This window comes from Heterocephalus glaber, unplaced genomic scaffold, assembly GCF_053883595.1.
Source record: "Heterocephalus glaber isolate CG9 unplaced genomic scaffold, H.glaber_assembly_v1.0 deba00001564, whole genome shotgun sequence".
Classification (NCBI taxonomy): domain Eukaryota; kingdom Metazoa; phylum Chordata; class Mammalia; order Rodentia; family Bathyergidae; genus Heterocephalus; species Heterocephalus glaber.
The window spans coordinates 10,373,690-10,394,311 of record NW_028258351.1 but is presented as its reverse complement, the minus strand read 5'-3'; the positions used below and the strand labels follow the sequence as shown (position 1 = coordinate 10,394,311).

Sequence of the window (20,622 nt, the reverse complement as noted above, 5' to 3'; positions counted from 1 at the left end):
GTATATGGGCAAAGCCAGGGTTGGGGTAGAGAGCATTCAGGTAGTAATGTGTTCAAGGTAGTAAAAATCTCCCCCCTTCCCTATTCCCTCTGCACCCTGGGTTCTCCTGTCTCCCAGTTCTCTGAACCCTGACACCATGCTCTGCATCTAGATCAGTATTTAGAGCATGGTGGGGCTGGAAAAGGTTTGTCCTGTAATAAAGAAGGAAACCCAGGCCCTGAGAGGGGGAGTTTTGGCCCAGAGTCAGCCATCCTAGTGGAGCAGAGGCTGGAACCATTGAAGGGAAGGTGTGAGGGGGTGGCTCATCCTCCACACCACCTTTCCTATCTGCAGAGGCCACTGCTGGGTGGTGCTGTCAGTCCTCCTCAGAGAAGGTGAGAGGGCTTTGGCTAAGACCTACAGCCATATCCTTACCCTCGGCTGCCTCGGGGAGCCTGGCCAGTCCTGTGCATACTGCCTCAGCCTTCACCTGAACCCCAGGCCCAGAGTAGGGGCTGCTTAATGGAGGTGATTCTGGAATTGGGGAGGTAGGCTCTCCTTCCCCCACACATGGTGCCAGCCTTCCAAGCTGAGAAGCCCTGGTGCTGGAATTCAGCTGAATTATGTGGAGCTCTTGCTGGGACCCAGGAATTCTAAAATGAGTGGGATACAGGGCACAAATACCTGTCCCTAGAACAAGATGCATGGGGTATGCAAGGAGCAAAAGTTGTTCTGCTTGGAGATTTGAGGGACAGTTCCTAGAGGAGACAGATTTGGAGCAGGTGCTTAAAAATTCGGGATGACCTTGACAAGGAAGATGTGGGGAGAGAGCATTAGGCACAGGGGACAGCTAACCAAAGGCTTGGAGGCAAGGTTTAGTGGGTGTGTTCAAGAAAAAAGGAAATATGTGAAAGGAAGACAGGTCTGGGGAGCTCATGCGGATTGTACAGGAATGACTGGGTTGGATTTTCACTGGCAGCTGAGCGATGAGTGGATTGGAAAAGAGACTAATTATAATGACTAAGACTTACTGACTGCTAGGCTTGGGACTGGGGCTTTGTATGTCTTTATTTATAAAAGCCTCACAATCATTGCTGAGGAAGGCATGATTATTATGCCCATTTTACAGAAAATGTAAGCCCAGAGGGGTTAGTTTGCCTAGCCAGTATTGTACAGGTGCTAAGTGGCAGGATTTGAATCCAGAATTTGAATCCCTGTGCACTACCAGACTGTAGGCAGGGAGGCGGTGATGAGGGTGTTGCAGGAATTGGGATGAGGGATGAATGGAAACTTGAATTGTGTCAGTATCACAGAGGTAGAAATAGATGAAGCTGAGATTTTTAAGTGGTGAAATATCCAGGGGTGATGGCTAAATAAATGAAAGAGTAGTAGGAAGGGCGAGATCCAGGCTAATGCCTGGTTTGTGGTTTGAGTGTTGGGTAGATGGGGGTGGCAAGGCTGGGTTTGGGGACCCAGGTTGGGTCAGACGGAGGGTGGAAGGAGATGAAGGGTCCACATGCTGTGGTATGTGTGGTGCCAACTGAAGATCCTTTAAGAAGAGTGTGCAAACCTAGGAGCATTTGACAGCAGGGGAATTCACAATGGCAACACAGAAGCCTGTTTGGAGCAGGTTATATTAGATGCTAAGGGAAGGGTAGGGGATGTAGCTCAGTGGTGCTGGCATCTGCCTGGCAAGCACAAGGTCCTGAATTCGATCCCTGGTAACAGGAAAAAAAAGTGCTAAGGGAAGAAAGTTTCACCAAGAAGCCAGTGCTCAGGGGTTTCTGGTTGCCATAAAAGTGGGGAAGGGGGATGTGGACAAGAATGTGTGTGTGTGTGATTTGAGATGAGGGGTATGGGTATAGAGGCTTATGGTTTTTCTTCAGATCCTGTAAATGTTTTGCCTTTTACAAGTGTAAGGGTTTGTGGTTGTAATAGTTTATTGGGGTACAAGTCTGCAGAGATGCTATAGCCAGGAGGGACCAGTACTGGTGTTAGGAAGAGGACCCTCTCCTACTACCCTGGTAATGAATTGTCTTCTTCACTGCAGCTGCTAAGTAGAACCAGCCTGAGGTTCCAGATCTTGTCTGCTGCACTTCCACCTTCAGATAGGAGGGAGCTCCCTATGCCGGGGTCCTCATCCCTGGAGCAGGCACCAGGTTGGCACTCACCCTGAGGACAGCATGTGTCCCTTGGGCCTGGATGAGGCCTGGCTGGAAAAAGCCTTGGACTCCTGGCTTCTTCCAAGTCTTCGTGCTTCTGTTGCTGGTCCAATGGTGTGACTTGCTGCATTTGGTTCCTGGCACTTTCCCTAGGAACCTAGAGGATCTCTGGCAGTAGGAGGAGGAAGAAGACACGATGGAGGTGGGACTAGTGTCTGCATTGATGTCCATGAGCTGTCGACCTTGGAGTGGGTGATTCTCTTGGTAGGCCCAGGCCTCAGATTCTGAACTGGACTAGTCTTGTGCTTTGACTTTTTATGGGTGTCATGTCCACCGGGTAGAGCAGGCAAACCCAAATCTTACAGGGAACCCCCCCAGGTTGTGTCCTGCTAGGCTGGCCTGCAGGGTGCATACTGCCAAACCGGATATTAGAACATCGAGAAGCATCCTTACAGTTGGAAAGAGCTGTTGTCCCAAGTTCCCAGCATCTTCCCCCAGCCTAGCTCTCCCCTAAAGGTCACTCTGCACTTCACCATCCAGTAACTAAAGCAAGTAAATTTAACTTATTTTTGGTACGGGGGATCGAACTCTAGACCTTGCGCTTGTGAGGCAGGTGGCGGAACAATACAAGATTTTTGAGAACATAAAATATATTGCGGCTGAATGTGTTGGTACATGCCTGTAATCCCAGCTCTCGGGAGGCTGAGGCAGGAGGATTGCTATGAGTTTGAGGCAAGCCTGAACTACATAGTGACGGCCTAAATGAAAAATATATATCCTATATAAACATATATATCTTATATATGCATATATCCTGATATACTCTGTAATACCTACAATCAACAATAAAAATGTTTTTGTTTTTGTTTTTGTTTTTTCTTTTTCTGTTTTCTTTCTTCTTTCTTTTTCTTTTGTGCTGAGGTTCAAACCCAGGGCTTTAAAGCAAGCACTCTACCACTGAGTTACATCTCCAGCCTGTTATTTGTGATTTCTTTTTCTTTCTTTTAATTTCTATTTTTATTAGTGTATGTTTGCAGTACATAATGATTGCATTCATCACGGAGAGTTGTTACATATATATAACATTTCTTTCCTTCCTTTTCCATTCCTTCCCTTCTTTCCTCCTTCCTTTCTTCTTTCTTTCTTTCTCTCTTCCTCTGTCCTCCTCTCTTTCTCTCTTCTTTCTTTTGACAAACTTGCTATGTAGATATAGTCTAGGCCTTGAGCTCACAATCCTCCTGCCTCAATAACCTGAGCACTAGAGGATTACAGGCAGGTGCTTCCATACCTGGATAATATCTGTAATTTCCTTTTTTTTGGATACTGAGGATTGAACTCAGGACCTTATGCTTGCAAGGTAGGCGCAGTGCCACTGAGCTAAATTCCCAGCCCCAACCTGTGATTTCTTTTTTTTTTTTGGTACGGGGATCAAACTTGGGACCTTGTGCTTGCGAGGCAGGCGCCAGAACCACTGAGCTAAATCCCCGGCCCCAACCAGTGATTTCTAATGACAGAGTCACAGGTATTGCTAAAATTACTATGATTTATTGCTGACATTCATAATCAATGGAAATGTTAAATTTCAGGTAGAAATGAGTAAAAATAGAGATTTTTTTCCTCCAAGTTCACAGATTCACTAATCTTTTTTTTTTTTAAAGGAGTAAAAGTTTATTTAGCTCACAGTTTGTAGAAGTTTCAGTCTATAATTGGCTGGCTCCAAGGCAGGGTGGCTTGGCAGAGAGACTTGGCAGAAGAGAAACAGTTCATGGTGCCCACAAAGTAGCAAAGCAAGCAAAAACAACAAGGGACCTTAACAGCATCTTTCTGCCCCTTTTATCTTATCCAGACCATGGGATTAGGGCGGTGCCAAATCTATCAGCGTAGTACTTTAGTAATCACATGCCTTTAATCCCAGCATCACACACTCTAGATTCAGCCACATGAGTCTTTAGGGGGACATCTGGACCCAAATTTAACATTCCAACCTTGGACCCCCAAAGACTCATGTGCATTCCTATACTCAGAAGGCTTTTAGTCCATCTCTAAGAGTTGCCAAAGTCCGAACAATTTCAATATTGCTGAAAAGTCTGTTTCCAAAGTCTCCTCTGAGATTTAAGGCGAATTCTTAGCTGCAAGCCCCTTCTGGTCTTTTGAACTCTGACCAGGAGATTCACTAATCTTAATCAATTTTAGAACCCTCATAGAATCCTTGAACAAAGGGATTAAATCCCCACAAAATAGGGAACTTGAGGAACCTGTATCCATTCCCAGTTGCTCACCCTAGTGGTTAAACATTGTTGTGGGGAAGGATGGCCAGCAGGGGGCAATATATGAGTGGGAGAGTGGGTTCATTTCCAGGTGGTGCTGAGGCCTAATACTAAAAGTTCCAGGGCTGGCCTGGTTCCATACAAATGAAAAAACCAGATTCAAAGTCCTATCTGGTTGCCTCCTGTCTTCTTTGCACTGGGAGGTCAGCCACACACACGTACTAAGTGGGTCCATGGGACAGAGGTCTGACTGAGGGCTCCTGCAGGAGATGTCCTCTGTTCCTCATCTAAGCTGGGCTGTAGGGCAGGTTTGTCTGAGTTCCCAGGTTCTGAGGGTCTGAGGCAATGAAGTGAATCCCTGTGAAATTCTCCTAGGGAGCACTTGCTCTGTCAAGACACAGGCCAGAGGGAGGCCAGGCAGGCCGGGTGCCGTTTCACCTGGGGGCTTGGCAGAAAGCCTTCTCCCTCTTCCTAGAGAGCCAAGGCCAGGCTGGGGGAGGCAGGTCTTCCACTTGGGTGTGCCAGCTGGCCATACCTTCCGCCACACCCTACTCTACCCTGGTTCCAGCTCTGGCCCCTGCCTTAGAGCCACAGGAGGGTGGGGTTCTATTATGGGATCGTGTGTAGAACCAGTAGGTGCTGGCTGGCCCTTAGGCCTGGCCCCCAGAAGAACTTTCCAAGCAGAGGGCCCACTTTCTGCTGCTCTGAGACTGAGGTTCAAATGTGTGCTTTGGCTCCCATATCTCCTATCCTTCTCAAGCACAGTTGTAGGGCTTCCCCTCAGGCTGCCTTTTGGTAACACCAGCCTACCTGGAGGTGATACCTGGAGGGGTGAGTCTGAAGTGGGATCCAGTGAGGCCCTGAGCCTTCAGACCCTTGCATCCTTTTGGAAGTACTGGTGGGGGCCCTGCCTGCCTGCCTACTCAGCCTTCACAGGCTGGTTAGGATGTCCTCCTAGATGCTAGACTCTTTGGATTTGGAAACTTCACAGTTCTGGGTGGGTTAGGAGTGACATCACAGGCCCAGGGCATCTATGACCATGTGCCCTGGCCTTTCAACTTAGGGAGGGGAGGTCCAGAAATGAAGGCTCAGTAGCTGAGACCACAAGGCACTTGCTTTATTGTTCCAGGACAGGGGACAATGGCAGGCCATTGAGGAATCTGCTTGTGCTGCACATGAATCTGGGGCCAAACTTTGGAGGGTCTTGTCACCCTCAGGCCCAGGGTAGGATGAGGATTCCACTTGGTGGGGCATGTCAGCCACCTGAGCCACACCTCCTAACTCCAGGGACATCCTTTGTTCTTCTTGAATGTCCTGGGTCTGCCAGTCAGGCAAAGAGAGAGGGCATAGGTGCTTCCCCACCATCCTGTGCCAGGCTTTCCTGCCCTGAATGCCCAGGTTGCTGGTGACAGTTGAAATAACTAGTAAGCTGGAACCTAAACTATGGGAACTTCTGTCTAGAGAAAGAGTAAGTTTGTGGTGACCTGGAGGAGGGGGCCCTTCCCACACCCAGGATCTGGAGAAGAGGACTTGTTCAAGTTTTCGAGGGCAAAGGCTTTCCAAACACTTTGTATTGGAATTGGGCTCAGTTTGCTCCTGGGGTGGACATTACCCCTCCTGTGTGTCACCCTGGCAGCAGCCAGACAGAGTATATACGCTGAGGCTGGGTGGAGCCTGGCAGAGCGGGCTCTAAAGGCAACATGGGAGAAGCTTTCCATCTTCTCCCTGCTGGGCTGTTGGGATGAAGACAGGAGAATAAATACAGGAGGCTTCTGGGGAAAAAAAATGACTGGAGGAGGCCAGGCCTGCCAGAGCATGTGGCAGTTAGGATGGGGTTCCAGGGGGATCTTTGACCTGGTATGGGGTCCTCAGCTTTGGTAACCAAAGCCCTTAGCTCTCAGATACCTCTGGAATGAACTCAGGCTCTCTGAGCTGTGGTATGGATTCCTCTAAGTGTAAGGCATATGGGCAGGTGTGTGTCTGAGCAACTGTGTGTCTGTGTGTGTAGGAGAGCTGAAGTGTGGACAAGTGTGGCCTATGGAGAATGCATTTGCTTCTTTCCAAGATACTTGCTCTCCAAGGGGCCCTGAGTGAGGAGCTGGATGACCCGGCAACAGAAATGTGTGAGGGGCAGCATCTTGGGTATTATCCTCTATACCCCAGCTGCCAGCCAACAAGTTGGCTGAGTGACATAGGGGACAGGTAGTATTTTCCTTCCTTGACCTTTGTTTTTTTTTGTGGTACCAGGGATTGAACTTAGGACCTTATGCTTTGTGAGGCAGGCGCAGTGCCACTGAGCTAAATCCTCGGTCCTTCCTTCCTTAACCTTCAAGGTGAGCCCGATATGGGCGACCAGCAGGGACTTCCAGACCAAGCAAAGGCTGGAGCTGATGTTGAGCACAATTCATGCCAGGGCCATGGGCTTGGAGCTGGGGCTGAGGTACACAGCAGGGCCAGAAGGGGCCGTGTGGGGTGTGGGCTCCAGCTCCATGAAGGCCGAGTAGAGGGTGGTGAGGGGCAGGTCTCCCAGGCCTCCGGAGTTCCCACTGCCTGGTGATGCCAATTCGCCTGCCCCACTGCCTGTCTCTGCCAGACAAGGCCCTGGAGGGAAGCAGTGAGGTGGTGGCAGGGGCGGCGGCATGGAGGATGATGTTGGGGACGAGGTCACCAGTACCAGGGGATCGAGGGCCAAGCTGTCATCTTTCAGCTGTTCCCACAGGTTTCCTGGTCAGGAGAGCAGGAGGAGAGAACAAGCATCACTAGGAGGCACCAGCGAAGTTCTCTCTGCCTCCCACCCAAGGTTATCACATGCTGCAGAGAGCAGGATTGGGGTGACGCTGGGAGCAAAACTAGCAGGACCTGTGTGACCCCAAGCAATGACTGATTCTCTCTGAGCTCCAGACTCCATGAAGCACCATGTGAAAGCCAAAGATCCAGATGACCTCTGTGGCTCTTTTGGGGTGGGGAGGAAGGACAAGGATTTGAGTGCTGCCTATTTGAAGGACTGATGCAAATTTTGTGCTCTTGGGATTAGCCATGGGGAACTCCCCAGAAACTCTTCATACTGGCTTCTGCCTAGGGTCCCAAGGAAGGTGGAACTGCAGCCCAGATGAAAGATTTTCCCACAGTGCACTGCTAGAACCAATGAAGTACATGAACATGGCTCCTGGGCCCTTTCCATTCCAAGGCCCAAGAGTTGTGAACAGAGGCAGGAAGCACAATGAACAGTGCTCTGAGGAGCAAGCAGTGCTGTTGCCTGACCCCTCTGTTTCTTTTTCTTTTTGGGGTGTGTGTGCCGGGGATCAAACTTGGGACCTTGTGCTTGTGAGGCAGAGGGTGGCACTGCTGAGCTAAATCCCCCGAGCCCTAATCCCTCTCTGTATTGTGCAACCTGCATCATGGCTGCCCTGGGCATCAGGGCTGCAGGGTCTGGAGGAAGAAAGCCTGACCAAACCCTGAATTGGCTGTAGCTGTCTGGGTTCCAATCTTCTTTATAGCTAAGTGACCTTGAGGAGGTTATATAATCTCTATATGCTTCTGTGAAATGGGTTTAATATTCTCTTGTGTTCTACATGTCCAGATGAAAGAGCAGATGAAGGCAACTAGATGATGCCTGGTAGTAGGGGCTCGAGTAGATGTTTATTGTATCCAACGTGTCCATGGCTTCCTCTGAGGCTGCTTGAGCCCTGCTCTCCACCTCTGGACTGGGGTGAGGATATTTATGAAGTTATTTCTAATAGAAGCTTCTCAGGCCCTGGGCTGTCTCTTCTTCAGATTGGGAGCTCCCTGAGGCAGGTTACCTCCAACTGCTTGTGGATACCCCTTACTACCCAGTGCACACAGAGTTTGAGGCTGGGTCAGTATCCCTCTCCAAACCTCTCAAGGCCAGCCTGGGAGCGCACTGCAGTTTAGGTGAGAATGGGAAGGAAGCTTGACTTTGTGCAGAGATGGAGCAGAACAGATAGGACCTCTCCTTGAATTTTTGTCCCCAAATCTCTCTGTGATCTTCCTAACTCTATGGTCTTACATTCCTCCAGCTCTGAGATCTTACATTCCTCCCTAGAGATATTTCTCTCCCTCTCTCTCTCTCTCTCTCTCTCTCTCTCTCTCTCTCTCTCTCTCTCTCTCTCTCTCTCTCTCCTGGAGCTCACTACATAGCCCAGGCTGTGGTCCTTGGACTCATGTTGATCCTCCTGCCTCATCCTCCCGAGTGCTGGGATTACCAGCATGTGCCACCATATCTGGTAAGGTTTTTTTTTCTCTGCATTAAAGTGTGTACAAAAATGCACATGCTTCTAGAAATGCTCAGCCTGCCAATCATTTGTAATCACGTGTTAGATTAAACACAGCTCTTTCCAGCCTTGCCAGAGCTGAGATCAATTTGATGATGCATTGGTTAGAACATGCTCAGGGCACCAGGTGGAGGAAAGTGGGTCAAGGAAATCCTCCTCACCCTGTGCTCCGGATGGCAGAGAGGAAGTGAGAAGCTGGACACTTACTCTGGGCTCTGCTTCAAGTGACTAGAAACCGATTAGCTAATAGCCAGCAGCCTGGAGACTTGGTGAGGCCAGGCCACACTGCCAGTGCACCCCTCCTGTCCTGTCACACCTCCCCTTTCCCATCCCCAGCTCACCCTGGAAGTCAAAGTCAGTGAGAGAGGGGTTGATGGCATCCAGGTCAGTACCAAGGTCTCCATCTGGCAGTAGGGTGTCAGGCATGGTCTTGGCTGGGGAAGGCTCAGCCAGCAGCTTGGCACAGTTGCTGGGTGGGGTGTGGGCAGGCAGAGGTGAGTCCTGGGGGGTGCCTGGCTGGGCACGCAGCTCAAGGTGCCCTTCTGGCTGCGGGAACAGTGGTTGCTGCAGGGGTCCGGGAGGGGCCAGGCCAGGTGAGAGGTGAGGGTATGTCTGCCCATAGCAGGGGGGTGAATGATCCCCAAGTAGGTCCTGCAGGGGATTCTTGCCAGGAACAGGGCCTGGAGCTGGATGGATGGAATGCAGTGGCTGAGAGAGCCCAGGTGGGGGTGCCAAGGGCCTGATGGGGCCTGTGCCTCCCAGCCCGGGGGGTGGACAGCCCAGCAGTGGGGAGCCCAGCTTCTCCCTCTTGTCTCCAATGAGGCTGTCCAGCTCTTCTGGAAAGACCCAAGAAAGAAGAAACATCATGAGATCTCCCTCCTCCACTTGAGGTCTCCCACCTTGGACCTCACTCAGGCCCTGACCCTGTTCTTTTTGGCTCACGGGTCCCCTGGCTCCTCCCTTGAGTGGCTTGGCCAGCCTCACCTGGCTTGGCCATGCTTTTTCGCACAGCGATGGGGTCCTTCCTCTTCCACTTCTGCAGCTCCTCCTGCATCTTGTCAATCTTGGCTGGATTGAGGGCCCACAGGCAGCCCTTACGAGAAGAACTTCCAGATTTGTTCTCTACCTTCTCAAAGCACTTGTTGAGGGATAGGTTGTGGCGGACAGAATTCTTCCAGCCATCAGGTGCTGTCTGCTCAAGCAGAGCAAAGTAAGAATTTAGACTGAGCTCGGGCAGCAAGACCTGCTTCCAGGTCTGGACTCTAGAATATTCCTTGCACCCTCCAGGGACAGAACTGCTGCCTCCTCAGCACCCTGCACATGTGTGGCACCTTCAGTGCTGGGGAAGTGGCAGGCAGGAACTTTAACCACACCTTTTTTTTTTTTTTTTTTTTACAGTATTGGGGATTGAACCCAAGGCTTTTGTACTGAATTCCATCCCCCGTCTTTTTAAAATTTTTTATTTTGAGACAGGATCTCACTAAGTTGCTCAGGCTGGGCTTGAACTTGTGATCCTCCTACTTCAGTCTCCCAAAGTGCTGGGATTACAGGCATGTGCCGCCACACTGGGCTTACCATATGCTATTTTCACCTGAAATCTGCCTTCTTCTCATCCTGTCCTTGGCCTGACCCTTCAGAGGACCATGAAGTGATTCCTAAAGAGAGGGCTGGTGGACACGATAGAGGGCTTTTGGCCCACACACCCACCAAAGTGGGACCAGGCCTACTGGCCGCTGTGGGCCCTATGTGGAAAGAACACTTCAAGGTGTCCTGTCCAACTGTAGAGAAGGAATTAGGGGAGGCTGTGGAAAGCTCCTCTCCTGGGTCTGTCTCCTCTTTAGGGCAAAGTTGGGAGAACAGAAGGACGGGTGAGGCTGGTGAGTATCTGGGTGTGTGCTCATGTTGCACGTACATTTGAGCATACACCTGGGTGTTGGTGCATGGGGGGACAGCACGTGTGAACACACGCCTACATCCCTAGGCATGTCTGCCCTGTGTGAGCCGCAGCTCCTTGGTACAGGTCTGTGAATTCCTGAGTGTGGGGATGAATGAATGTGCAGCTGGGGATGGCGGTGAGAAAGCCTCTCTGGGTATGTGTGTGCGCATCCAGTCACCTCAGTGTGTGGGTGTGTGTGCGCATGAGTGTGCCTGGGGGGCGTGCCCTGGTGGGGAGGCCAGCCCTCAGGCAGGGGGTGCTCGTGCCAACAGAATAAACACCCATTAGGAGGCCCGGTCATGCCACCAGTGCAGTAATTGTGCCCAGGGAGGGTTGTAAAAACCATTAGGCTGACTCAGTTGGTGAGAGGCGGTGGCGGGGGCACAGTGGGCCTCCCACCCCCCTCTCCAGCTCTGTTCCAGGCTCCATGATGGCCCTGAGCCCATCAGGGGCTCACTGAGGGGAGAGGTGCCACTCTGGCCCCTGGGACTTCTTCGTCCTCATCCCCCAGCTCCTCTCCCTTTCATACCATAGTTTCTGGGTAGTGAGAGGTGGCCACTCCCTCCTTCCCAGCTCACTTGCCCCAGGGAGCAGCCAAGCTGAATCACGCCCAGTAGAACTGGGACCTGATGCCAGCATCACTGCAAGTTGCTGGCAGCAGTTGTTGGAGCCTTTCTTGGGGACAGCTTCCAGTGTCACCAGGCAGGATCCTTGAGCCACTAGACCAGACTCCAACTCCTACAGCACTCTCCACTAGGAGTCAAGGCTATGTCGCCCCATGGGCAGCGTTAATGGGCACTGGGGCATTTTCTAGCCTCATAAATCTGTAACTTGAAGATTCTAGGGCAGCTCCTACCCCAGCCACTTCCTGTTTGGAAGAGGAATGGTCAACACTAACAATTATGTCCAGTGGCTGGACACTTCCCTAGTCCCGCATCCCTGACTCACTGGGCTACAGGATGCCCACGTCAGCTGCCTTTGTCCCTGTTAGAAAAATGACCTCCAAATGTGGAGTGAGAGAAGGAAAGGGTAGGGGACCTTTGAACTAATTCCTCAGGTGGATCAGAGTGGGAACTGTTGAGCTGGGAGGAATCCATGTGCCAGCTGGTCTAACCCGACCATTTTACAGATTGAGAAACAGAAGTCCAAAGAAGAGAGGGTCTATCCCTGGGTCACACAAGGAAGCAATGGAAGAGCCTAGACTCCAGCTCTGTCCTCTAACTAGGGGCCCTAACCAGGTCACGGCACAGGGCCTGCCTCGGTTTCCGGGTCTGTTCCCTCCTCACGGATGCTGTCTCTCTGAAGTCAAATGTAAACTCAGGAGCAAGGGAGTGAGGCAACTGGCTTAGAACAACAACTAGAACCAAAAAAAAAAAAAAGCTGTTAGACCTCTTTGCTCTTCAGCCCCATAAAACCGGGATTACACGGCTCCCAGGAAAAATAATTAAGCCAGGCAGAGGAGATACAGGGAGGGGCTGGGGGCCAGGCCAGAAGTTGGCAGGGAGGGAGGCCCAGAGGTATAGGGCAGGGCCTTCGTTTCCTTTTCTCCAGCCTGGCCCCTTGAGGCCCTGGAGGGCCCTCCAACAGCTTTGGGATTAGGGAGAGTTGGGTTCTCTGACCTGCCAGAGTATGGGACAGCCTAGGCTTTGATGCTTCTTGATTGCCAGAGACAATTGCCTGCCTTTTCTTCTCCCTTCCAGAACCTCTGTCGGATCAACATTCTTTTTTTTTTGACAGTACCAGGGATTGAACTCAGGACCTTGTGCTTGCCAGGCAGGTGTGGCACCACTGAGCTACATTCCCAACCCAAATTTATGGGGCACAATGTGTTGCTTTTTTTTTTGCTACTGGGGATTGAACTCAGGACTTTGCACTTTGCAAGGCAGGTGGGTGAACCACTGAGCTAAAATTCTGGCCTGGATCAACATTCTTTTCCACTCCTGGGCAGACCACTGTGACCCTCTGGCCCATCCCCATCTGGTGGCAGCTCAGCCACCATGGACATGAGCTGCAAATTATTCCCAGGCCGGACAGTTGGGTAGATGGTAGGGGCAGAGTCATCCACTGGCAGGTGGAGCTGAGTTCCAGGTTACTTGGACCTCAGTTCCTGCTCTCTCCCTGGGTAGCAGGTGAGATTTTATCCATCAGGGTGAACGTTGTGGAGAAGATGACACTCCTCAGACACAAGCTCCAGCCTCTCCTGCACCCCTCCCCCCAGAAGAAGGGATCTGTGCAGGAGGGTCTAGGGTGAGCACCATGCATTAAGGGGAAGACAGTGGTGTGTAAACCCGAGCAGCTTTGCCCAGTAACTGAGCCCACCTGCTGTGCAATCTTGGGCAGACAGACTGCCCTCTCTAATATATTTGCCCATTTGAGGATGGGGGACCTGTGCTGCCCCTATGGAGGGAGTTGAACCCCCAGAGTCCTCTTCTGTGACTGATAGGAACTAGATCCCACACAGGGATGAGGGCAGAGTCAAGTGGGCCAGCGGCACCCCAAGACGATGAAGCTCACACCCCACTCTCTGGGAGAGCTGCAGCTGAGCCTGCCGCCCACAGATACAGATCCTAATCTCACCTGGGAAGGCAATGGGTTCTTTTGCCCTAGCATCCCTTGTCACCTCACTGGCCAGCTCCTCCTGGACTCCCTTCAGCCTCACAGCATCCTGGGATAAGGTTGGGGACAGACTCTCATTTCTCCTCCAACTTCCTCTCCTTGCTCCAGACCTGGCTGTAGGCTGCTGCATAACCTGGGCCGAGTAGCTTGAACTCTCTGTCTCCCACACAGAGCCCCTCCTTTAGGAACTCTGTGTATTTACAGTGGAGACCAGGGAAAGTGTGTGTGGGCCACTCCCCGCCCCCCCAACTTTCATCCTAACTCTTCTCTAACCTCAGGGCAGAGCCCTCTGGCTTGTCCAGGGTGTGAGGTGGTGGTGGGAGATGGGTCTTGGACTCACCTTGAAATAAGGGAAGTGCTCTGTCATAAAATTGTAGATCTCGCTCACAGGAAGGCTTCCAGTTTTACTGTTCTTAAGGGCCATGAAGATGAGGATGCTGAAGACACAGAGAACCCCTGAGAGCCTGAGTCTTTGACCAGAACCTGAGCCCCCCACCCCCAGAACATCCCCTCTGGTGAGAGGCTCTGTGAGGTTGAAGTTGAAAGGAGAGGGGATGAGAAAATGTCCCGGAAGTAGGCAATGAGGTCAGGAATTACAGATATACAAGGGTCTCGTGGAATTCGAGAAACCAAGGTTGCCATCTGACTCAGCCACATACTAGCTGTGTGACTTTGGGAGAGTGCCTCAACTTCTCTGAGCCTCTGTTTCCTCAGCTTTGAAGTGAAAAAAGTAATAGGTACCTTAGAGTTGTGAGGACGACTGATGGATGATGCCTCACACATAGAGAAGCACTCATTACACAGAAGCTGTCATTATTGCCAGCTGGTCCTCAGCCCGGACAGAGGGAGGGAACCAGGAATCGGTCCCTGTGGTGTGGTGGGCACTCTACCTCCTACATTCTTTTACTCAGTCCTTCCAACAGAATGAATCGCTGTCCCTGATCTTTTTTTTCTCCCCCAGATGAATAAACAGAGGTTGAGAGATGAAGTAACTGCCTGAGTTTCACAGCTAGTAAATTCCAGAGCCTGGTGTTGAACCCAGCTCTGCTCAACTGCAAGTCCTGCCTTCTGCCTGCCCCTCTCTCTGCTCCTGGCTGGTTTTTTGTTTTTTTTTTTTGTACTGGAGATTGAACTCAGGACCTTGCGCTTGTGAGGCAGGCAGCGGAACCACTGAGCTAAATCCCCAGCCCTCTCTGCTCCTGGCTGCTGTGTGAGTTCCTCATCCTCTCATTAGTTGAGGATCTGACTTCTCCTTGGGACCTGGCACACAGTAGGTCAAGTGTCACTGTTGACTGGATGAATGAAAGGACAGATGGAAGGGCCACCCAGACAGGCTGCATGGGGCTGGCATTTAAAACTCCAGCCTCAGGGAAGACCCACCAGACCCAGCAGATGGTGGGTAACAGAGTCACATCAGCTGTCTCCAGCCCTCATTTGTTTCCAGTAGAACATCGGAATGAGGCTCTCTCCCTGATTCTGGGACATGGGGGCCGGCAGTGAGCATCCCCCTTAAACTTTAGTCCCAGGCCCTGAGGCCCAGGAGATTGGACCTCTGGAGGCTCACTCAAGGCACCAGCATCTGACAAGTCAATCCAGAGAAATGACTCTCCAAGATTAGAGGAGAGATCAGAGGTCAGTTCACCTCCTGTCCCAAGCAGAAATCCTTCCCAGCATCCTTTGGAAGCCTGCTAGTATGTCCTCCACCTGCCACTGTTATCCTTACACATGAAGGATGCTATGCCTCAGTTTTCCCTCTCACCCCTCCTTTTCTGCCCCAGAGGGCTGGGAGATGTACCTGTAGGAGTAGATGGGCTTGGGGAAGAGCGGCTGGTGCCCATCAGCGCTAGCCTGTGGTGCAATCCGCTGGTATGGATAGTGAGAGGAGCCCAGGTAGGGAACAGGGTAGCTGCCACCAGCTGGTGAGTACTGCAGATAGAGGTAAAGGGGGCAGAGTGAGCAATTGCCATAGAATTCAACTTTCCAAAGAGGTGACTCCCCTCCCCCTTTCATATACATCCAGAGAAGGAGCCAAGACTACATTTGCCCCTTCCTGCATGGGCTCCATCACTCCCACAGCCGAGCTGTCTGGCAGGTGGCCAACAGTGTGGACATCTGAGGGCCCGGGAGGAGGTCCACATTCTGGAACTCAGACTCCCAGAGGCCTCAAAGTTTCCTTCTTCCCAATCCTTCCTCTCAGCCCTTTAGGTACTCTGGTTGCCTTGGTGATGGAGTGGCTGGAGTCTGGCAGGGCTGGAGAGAATCAGGAACAGCCAGAGGCCCCTGTATCCTTCTAGGCTGGTGCTCCAGGCCTCTCATGCCTCTCCTGGAGTGTTGGGCCGGAAGTAGGATGTCCAGCCTGGGCGTTTGTTTGCTGGGCACTGCCATCTTTTACAAGTTTCAGTGGCTCTTTGAAAGAGCTGGTCATGGTGGTGGGCAGGTGGGGTAGGAGGTGGTTTTACGGCAAAGGGAGTGGCTGCAGTGCCAGGGATGGAGTTTTATGGGGGAAGGGGGTAGGAGACTCTGACTCCCCCAGGTGCTCCAAGCTGAAGTGCTCTTTCCAGGTCACCGAGAGACACTTAGTGCCTGAGTCACCCTCTCTTCAGGCTCCATAAAGCCCTGGGTGCGGCCATCTTGTTCGAGGAGGGTGTGTAGACTGCAGAGGGCATCAAAGCAGGGCTAGGCACGGTGAGGCCATTTAAGGTCTGGTGGCCCTTCGTTCTGTAGTAGCTCAGTTCCTGATAGAGCAGGCTGCCTTGAGAACATTCCTCATCTGGGTATGACCAGGACTCTCAGAATAGCTCAGCCATTGCAGCCAGGCCCTTCATGGAAGCGAGGATGTTCCCTCATGCCTTGTGTTCTCTTGTTCCCCTCTGTCTCTTTCCCTCACACAGCAGACTATCTCCCCCCCGCAGGCTCCTCAGCTTGGACAAGATCAGGGCCAATGCCAAAGAGCTGGGAGTAGAACCTGCTCCACAGGCAGGGCCTGTCTCGGTGCCAGGCTGCAGGTGGATGGAGCTGGGTGCTGGGCAGTCACTTGCTCTGTCTTGCCCGGTGACTCCAGGGAGCTGCTTGGCTGCACTGGGTTCTTCTTTTTTTCCCTCTTTTTAAAAACCTCATCCCTTGCCCATGTGGGGCAATTTTTTGGCATCCTGCACTTTTGGGAGGGGCCAAAGCTGGGCAGTAAGGTAGGGAAAGAGCCAAGGATGATGAGGGCTTGAAGCCTTCTGGGGTGGGGTTCCATGGAGCCCTCACCCCACACCAGGTACCCACCCTCTCTAGGCCAAAGGGAAGTATGAAGCCAAGGTCACACAGCAAGATGGACCTAGATGGGGGCTCCTTGTTCCCTGCCCTGCTTGGCTTTGTGTGTCACGACACATACTGCTTTTCTCTCTGGTCTTTCTTTCTGGGGTAGCTGCCGTCCTCCTTCCCTTTTTGGTTTGTAACATGGCCCTGCCTTAGTCTTAGCCCTATTCTCACTTGAGACCTGTCAGGCCCCACTGGGGATTCAGACGATCCCTGACCGCACCTAGAGAAAGGCAAGTGCTTCTCATCCCATTAACCACTGCCCCCCACCCTGGGTGGCCCAGCTTGAGGTTCAGGGCCCTGCTGCCTTCACCCGCCCACTGAGGTGTGCACACACACCCACGTGCACACCTCTGCGCCTGACACCTCATGCACCCATGCAATGTCTTTAGACCCCTGGGAAGCATGCCCACTTGCCCCAGCCCCACCTGGTGGAAGGGTGGCTGGGAGGGGCAGTACATGTGCTGCAAAGGGGGCTGGTAGCAGTACATTCCAGGACCACTCTCCAGAGCTGGGGGCTTGACCTTGACCTCTGACCCCTGCTGGAAGAGAAAGGAGATGATCAGGTTGGGCCTTATTTTTCTCCCCTTCTCTTTCCATTGTCCTGAACATCACACAAAAAGCAACCCTTCTTCCTCTTCCCTCCCCTAAAGTTTAGTCCTGAAGAGCAAACTGAGAACAGAAAAGGGCAAGGATTTCCCCATAGGAACTCAGCAAGTTGGTAGCAAGTTGGTGGCAGAACTAAGGCCGGATCCCATAGTATTTATTACATTCCACCTCACTGCAGGTGAGAGATTGAGGGGCCATCCAGAGAGGTGGCAGAGACTTATTGATGGTCATATTGAGGGTGAACAGGGCCAGAGAACTTTGTGAGGTTCACATGGCTCCTCAGGGCCTACCACAGAGGTCCATCCTGAACAGGGACAGCAGTGGGTGCAGCTAGGTCCTGGAAGGTAGAGAAGCCCAGGGGGAGGTGGACTGCTCCTCCTGGTGTTACCAGGGGCCTCCGGAAATCAGCATCCAGGCCTAGAGAGGCAAATCAGCCTTGACCTCTTTATGGGTGTGCCCTGGGGTTGCTGATGGAGAGATTGCCATAATCACAGAATCTCAGGCCTGGAAGGGCCAAGAGCACTTGGGTGCAACCCCTTCATTTGACAGATGACAGGGCTGAGCCCAAGGAGCAGGAGCCATGTGCCATAGGTGACCCAGTGAATTGACCTGAGCTATGGGTCTCTGGTCCTGAGCTCTTCTCCATGAGGTAGGGTAAAAGTGTGGAGTCAACCTCAGCCTCACCATTTACAGGCTAGGGATACCTTGGGCAAGTTGCTTTACTTGGCCTTCATGAGCCTCAATTTCTTCCTCTACAAAATGAGGGTAGCAGAAACTTTCTAGAGGAAAGAAAGTACCTGGCAGAATGGCCAGGAGCTGGTACTGAGTGGACAGTAGTTGAGGGCAGTAGTTGATATGATGGTGCCCTCAGTGTGGCTGCTGTCATGTTCCAGAACCTGAGAATTTGGAGAATCAGGATAATGTTCTAACCTTGGCCATACCTGATAGGTGTCCATCTGCCTTCTCTATCTTCTTGGGGAGAGACTTGGGGATAGAATGGGGGCCTGTTTGAAAGCAGAGGTAAGGAGGACATCTGGAGTAGGCACAGTCCAGGCTGAGCCTACTCAGTCACTGCCTTGGGGACCTCCAGGACAGAGCTGGGAGCGGCTGGGGATTTAGCTCAGTGGTTCCGCTGCCTGCTTTGGAAGCGCAAGGTCCTGAGTTTGACCCCCTTTACCACCAAAAAAAAAAAAAAAAAAAATCCAGTGACAGAACAGAGCTGGGAAGGGGTAAGCAAGGTCCCTTTAACTTCCCAAAGCAACAATCCTGCCGGTCCTGATGGCAGATGCCTGTAATCCCAGCATTCAGGAAGCTGAGGCAAGAGTATTGCTATGAGTTCGAGGCCAGCTTGGGCTACATAGTGAGTTTGAGGCCAGCTTAGGCTACATAGTGAGTTCAAGGCCAGCCTGAACTGCATAGCGAGACCCTGTCTTAAACAAACAAACAAACGAACAAACAAAAAACCCACAAAAAAAGCAACAAACCAACCAAAAAACCAAAGCAACAATTTTATGAGGTATGTACCCTTAATTTTACTTTTCCCATGAGGCTCAGAGAGGTTAAGTGACTTGCCCAAGGTCCCACAGTGGCAGGTATAACTGTAGAAGGATATGCTGACCTGCCAATGTGCTTTCAAGGTATTTCTATGAATATACCCAGGCCCCATTCTGGGCAAAGAATAGAGCTGGGAAGGGCCCCTTGAGATAATTTAAGTTTTACAAAATCTCTCAACTCTGTACACTGATGCTGAGGCTGTGGCTCCTCCCTAACCCTTTTCTCTTGGCCTCTGGAATGTATTTTTCTTCTCACATTTGCATATGGGCGTGTTGGTCTGGCTGGGGTTTCTTGACACTTAAACAAACAGAGAAGTCACACTCCGAAATCCTGACTCAGGAGCCTCTGGGAAGCTACCAGCTTCCTTCGCCTGACTTGCCTCTACTGCCTGCCCCCTCCACACCCCACCAGACCAGCATCCCTTCCCCAGCTGACCAGCAGGTCCAATATGGAGCCAAGGGGCCCAACTCTCTGAGCTTGCTACTTGCTCTTGAGACTCAAGGTCTAAGAAGGGAAGATAGGGACTTTGATCTCAGAGAACACTTTCTAGGCCAACAGAAACCAAGGCCTGAGTGGTACTCACCAGGACTTGGCTGTGCTCCTGGCCGGGATAAGGGAGTCCATTGCACCAGGCCTCTGCCACAAAGCCAGGCGGGAAGGCCTCGGCCTCCCCCACATCCACGGGGATCTCCTCAAAGGCCTCCAGGGACCCCGGGGTCTTAAAAGAGTGTCCATCAAGGGCCAGGGCAGTCTGGGCCTCTGGGAAGATGTCTTCGTGGAAATGCCGCTTGTACGGGTGGAAAGGCAAGTGGTTGCCCTTGAGGAAGAGCCCAGGGCTGCTCGCTGGGCCCTCTTCAAAGCTGAAGCCAGGATACTTGTCTGAGGGTGAGAGTCGGAAGGGCCCCAGGGCAGAGCCAGCTGGGCAGTGACCCTGGAGTTGCTCAGGACCTGGTGATGCAATGCTTGGGCTGTGTGGGGGCAACGAGGGTGCCCTCTCGGGAGGGCCTTCAGGCACAAATGATGAGCAGCTGAAACCGGCATGCTTCTGGGTAGACAGAGGGTAGAGAGTCCATCAGTGAAGGTGGGACCAGGTCATGTTACCTGGCAGGATCCTATTGTGTGCTGGGGCAAAAGGATCTATGGCTGAGCTCTGGGAAACCCTCAAATGATGGAAAAGACACAGCCTGGTCTTGGAAGGCTGATGAGGACATACTGCCCCTAAACCTGGGGTGCCCCAAGGCTGATGGAAAGCCCAGAGTGAAGGGATGAACAGGGGCTAATGTCTGAGCCCCTTGGATCTCACAGTCATGAGGCACTTGTTTGCTGGTGGAAGGGATAAGAGTACTAGGTACTTACGCTCTGTGGGGCAGGGGAGCCAGGGAGGCCCGGAGCCTGCATCAGGTCCCCTTGCGGCTCCCCTTCCAGTCTGGTGGGGCCCGGCAGTGCGATGTCAGACTGAGGCGGGAGTAGTGAAACCATCACCCAGTCCTGGCCTTGAAGAAATGTGGCTGTGATAAGAATGAGGACCAGCGTCTAGGGGAGACCAATTCCAGGTCCACCACATCCCCATCCCTAGCTCCACTCCCACCCCATCCCTGGACTGGGAAGTAAGAGAGGTGACACTGATAGAGAGCACAGTGAGCCAGGTGGGAGTCCTCAGAGGAGGGGTCTTGGCAGTACTTGGCAGCTGCAGAGATCCCAGTTTCTAGTGAGACCCTGAACCTGGCTCCTTGTTTTTGGTCTCCTGTGTCTACAGTGAAGGCCCAGGCTAGGTGATTCCATTCAATGGCTCAACAGGCCCTGAGAGGAGGGAAGCCAGGAGCAGGTCAAGCTTAGGCCTGAGGTGGGAGCAGCCCCAGTGATGCAGAGGCTAGGCCTGCGGCGTGACCATAAGGGCTCTAGCC

The 20,622-nt window shown here is 52.2% G+C and overlaps 1 protein-coding gene across 5 annotated transcripts in view; it reads right to left on the bottom strand.

Moving 5' to 3' along the window:
* Positions 1-20: 20 nt before the first annotated feature.
* Foxn1 (forkhead box N1) overlaps positions 21-20,622 on the bottom strand; it is a 33,964-nt gene continuing 13,362 nt past the window's right edge. The window contains exons 2-9 of one of the 5 annotated variants that reach the window (XM_004856991.3): positions 20,075-20,211; positions 19,302-19,760; positions 16,984-17,097; positions 15,048-15,178; positions 13,593-13,689; positions 9,685-9,892; positions 9,042-9,536; positions 21-7,132 (exon numbers count right to left, since the gene is read on the bottom strand). In XM_004856991.3, coding sequence (XP_004857048.1) covers positions 6,813-7,132; positions 9,042-9,536; positions 9,685-9,892; positions 13,593-13,689; positions 15,048-15,178; positions 16,984-17,097; positions 19,302-19,760; positions 20,075-20,197 — 1,947 coding nt within the window. In that variant the 5' untranslated portion in view covers positions 20,198-20,211 and the 3' untranslated portion in view covers positions 21-6,812. Of the gene's footprint in view, positions 7,133-9,041; positions 9,537-9,684; positions 9,893-13,592; positions 13,690-15,047; positions 15,179-16,983; positions 17,098-19,301; positions 19,764-20,074; positions 20,227-20,622 lie in introns of all 5 variants that reach the window. The other 4 variants (XM_087191529.1, XM_087191528.1, XM_004856989.3 and 1 more) reach the window with 4 other exon arrangements.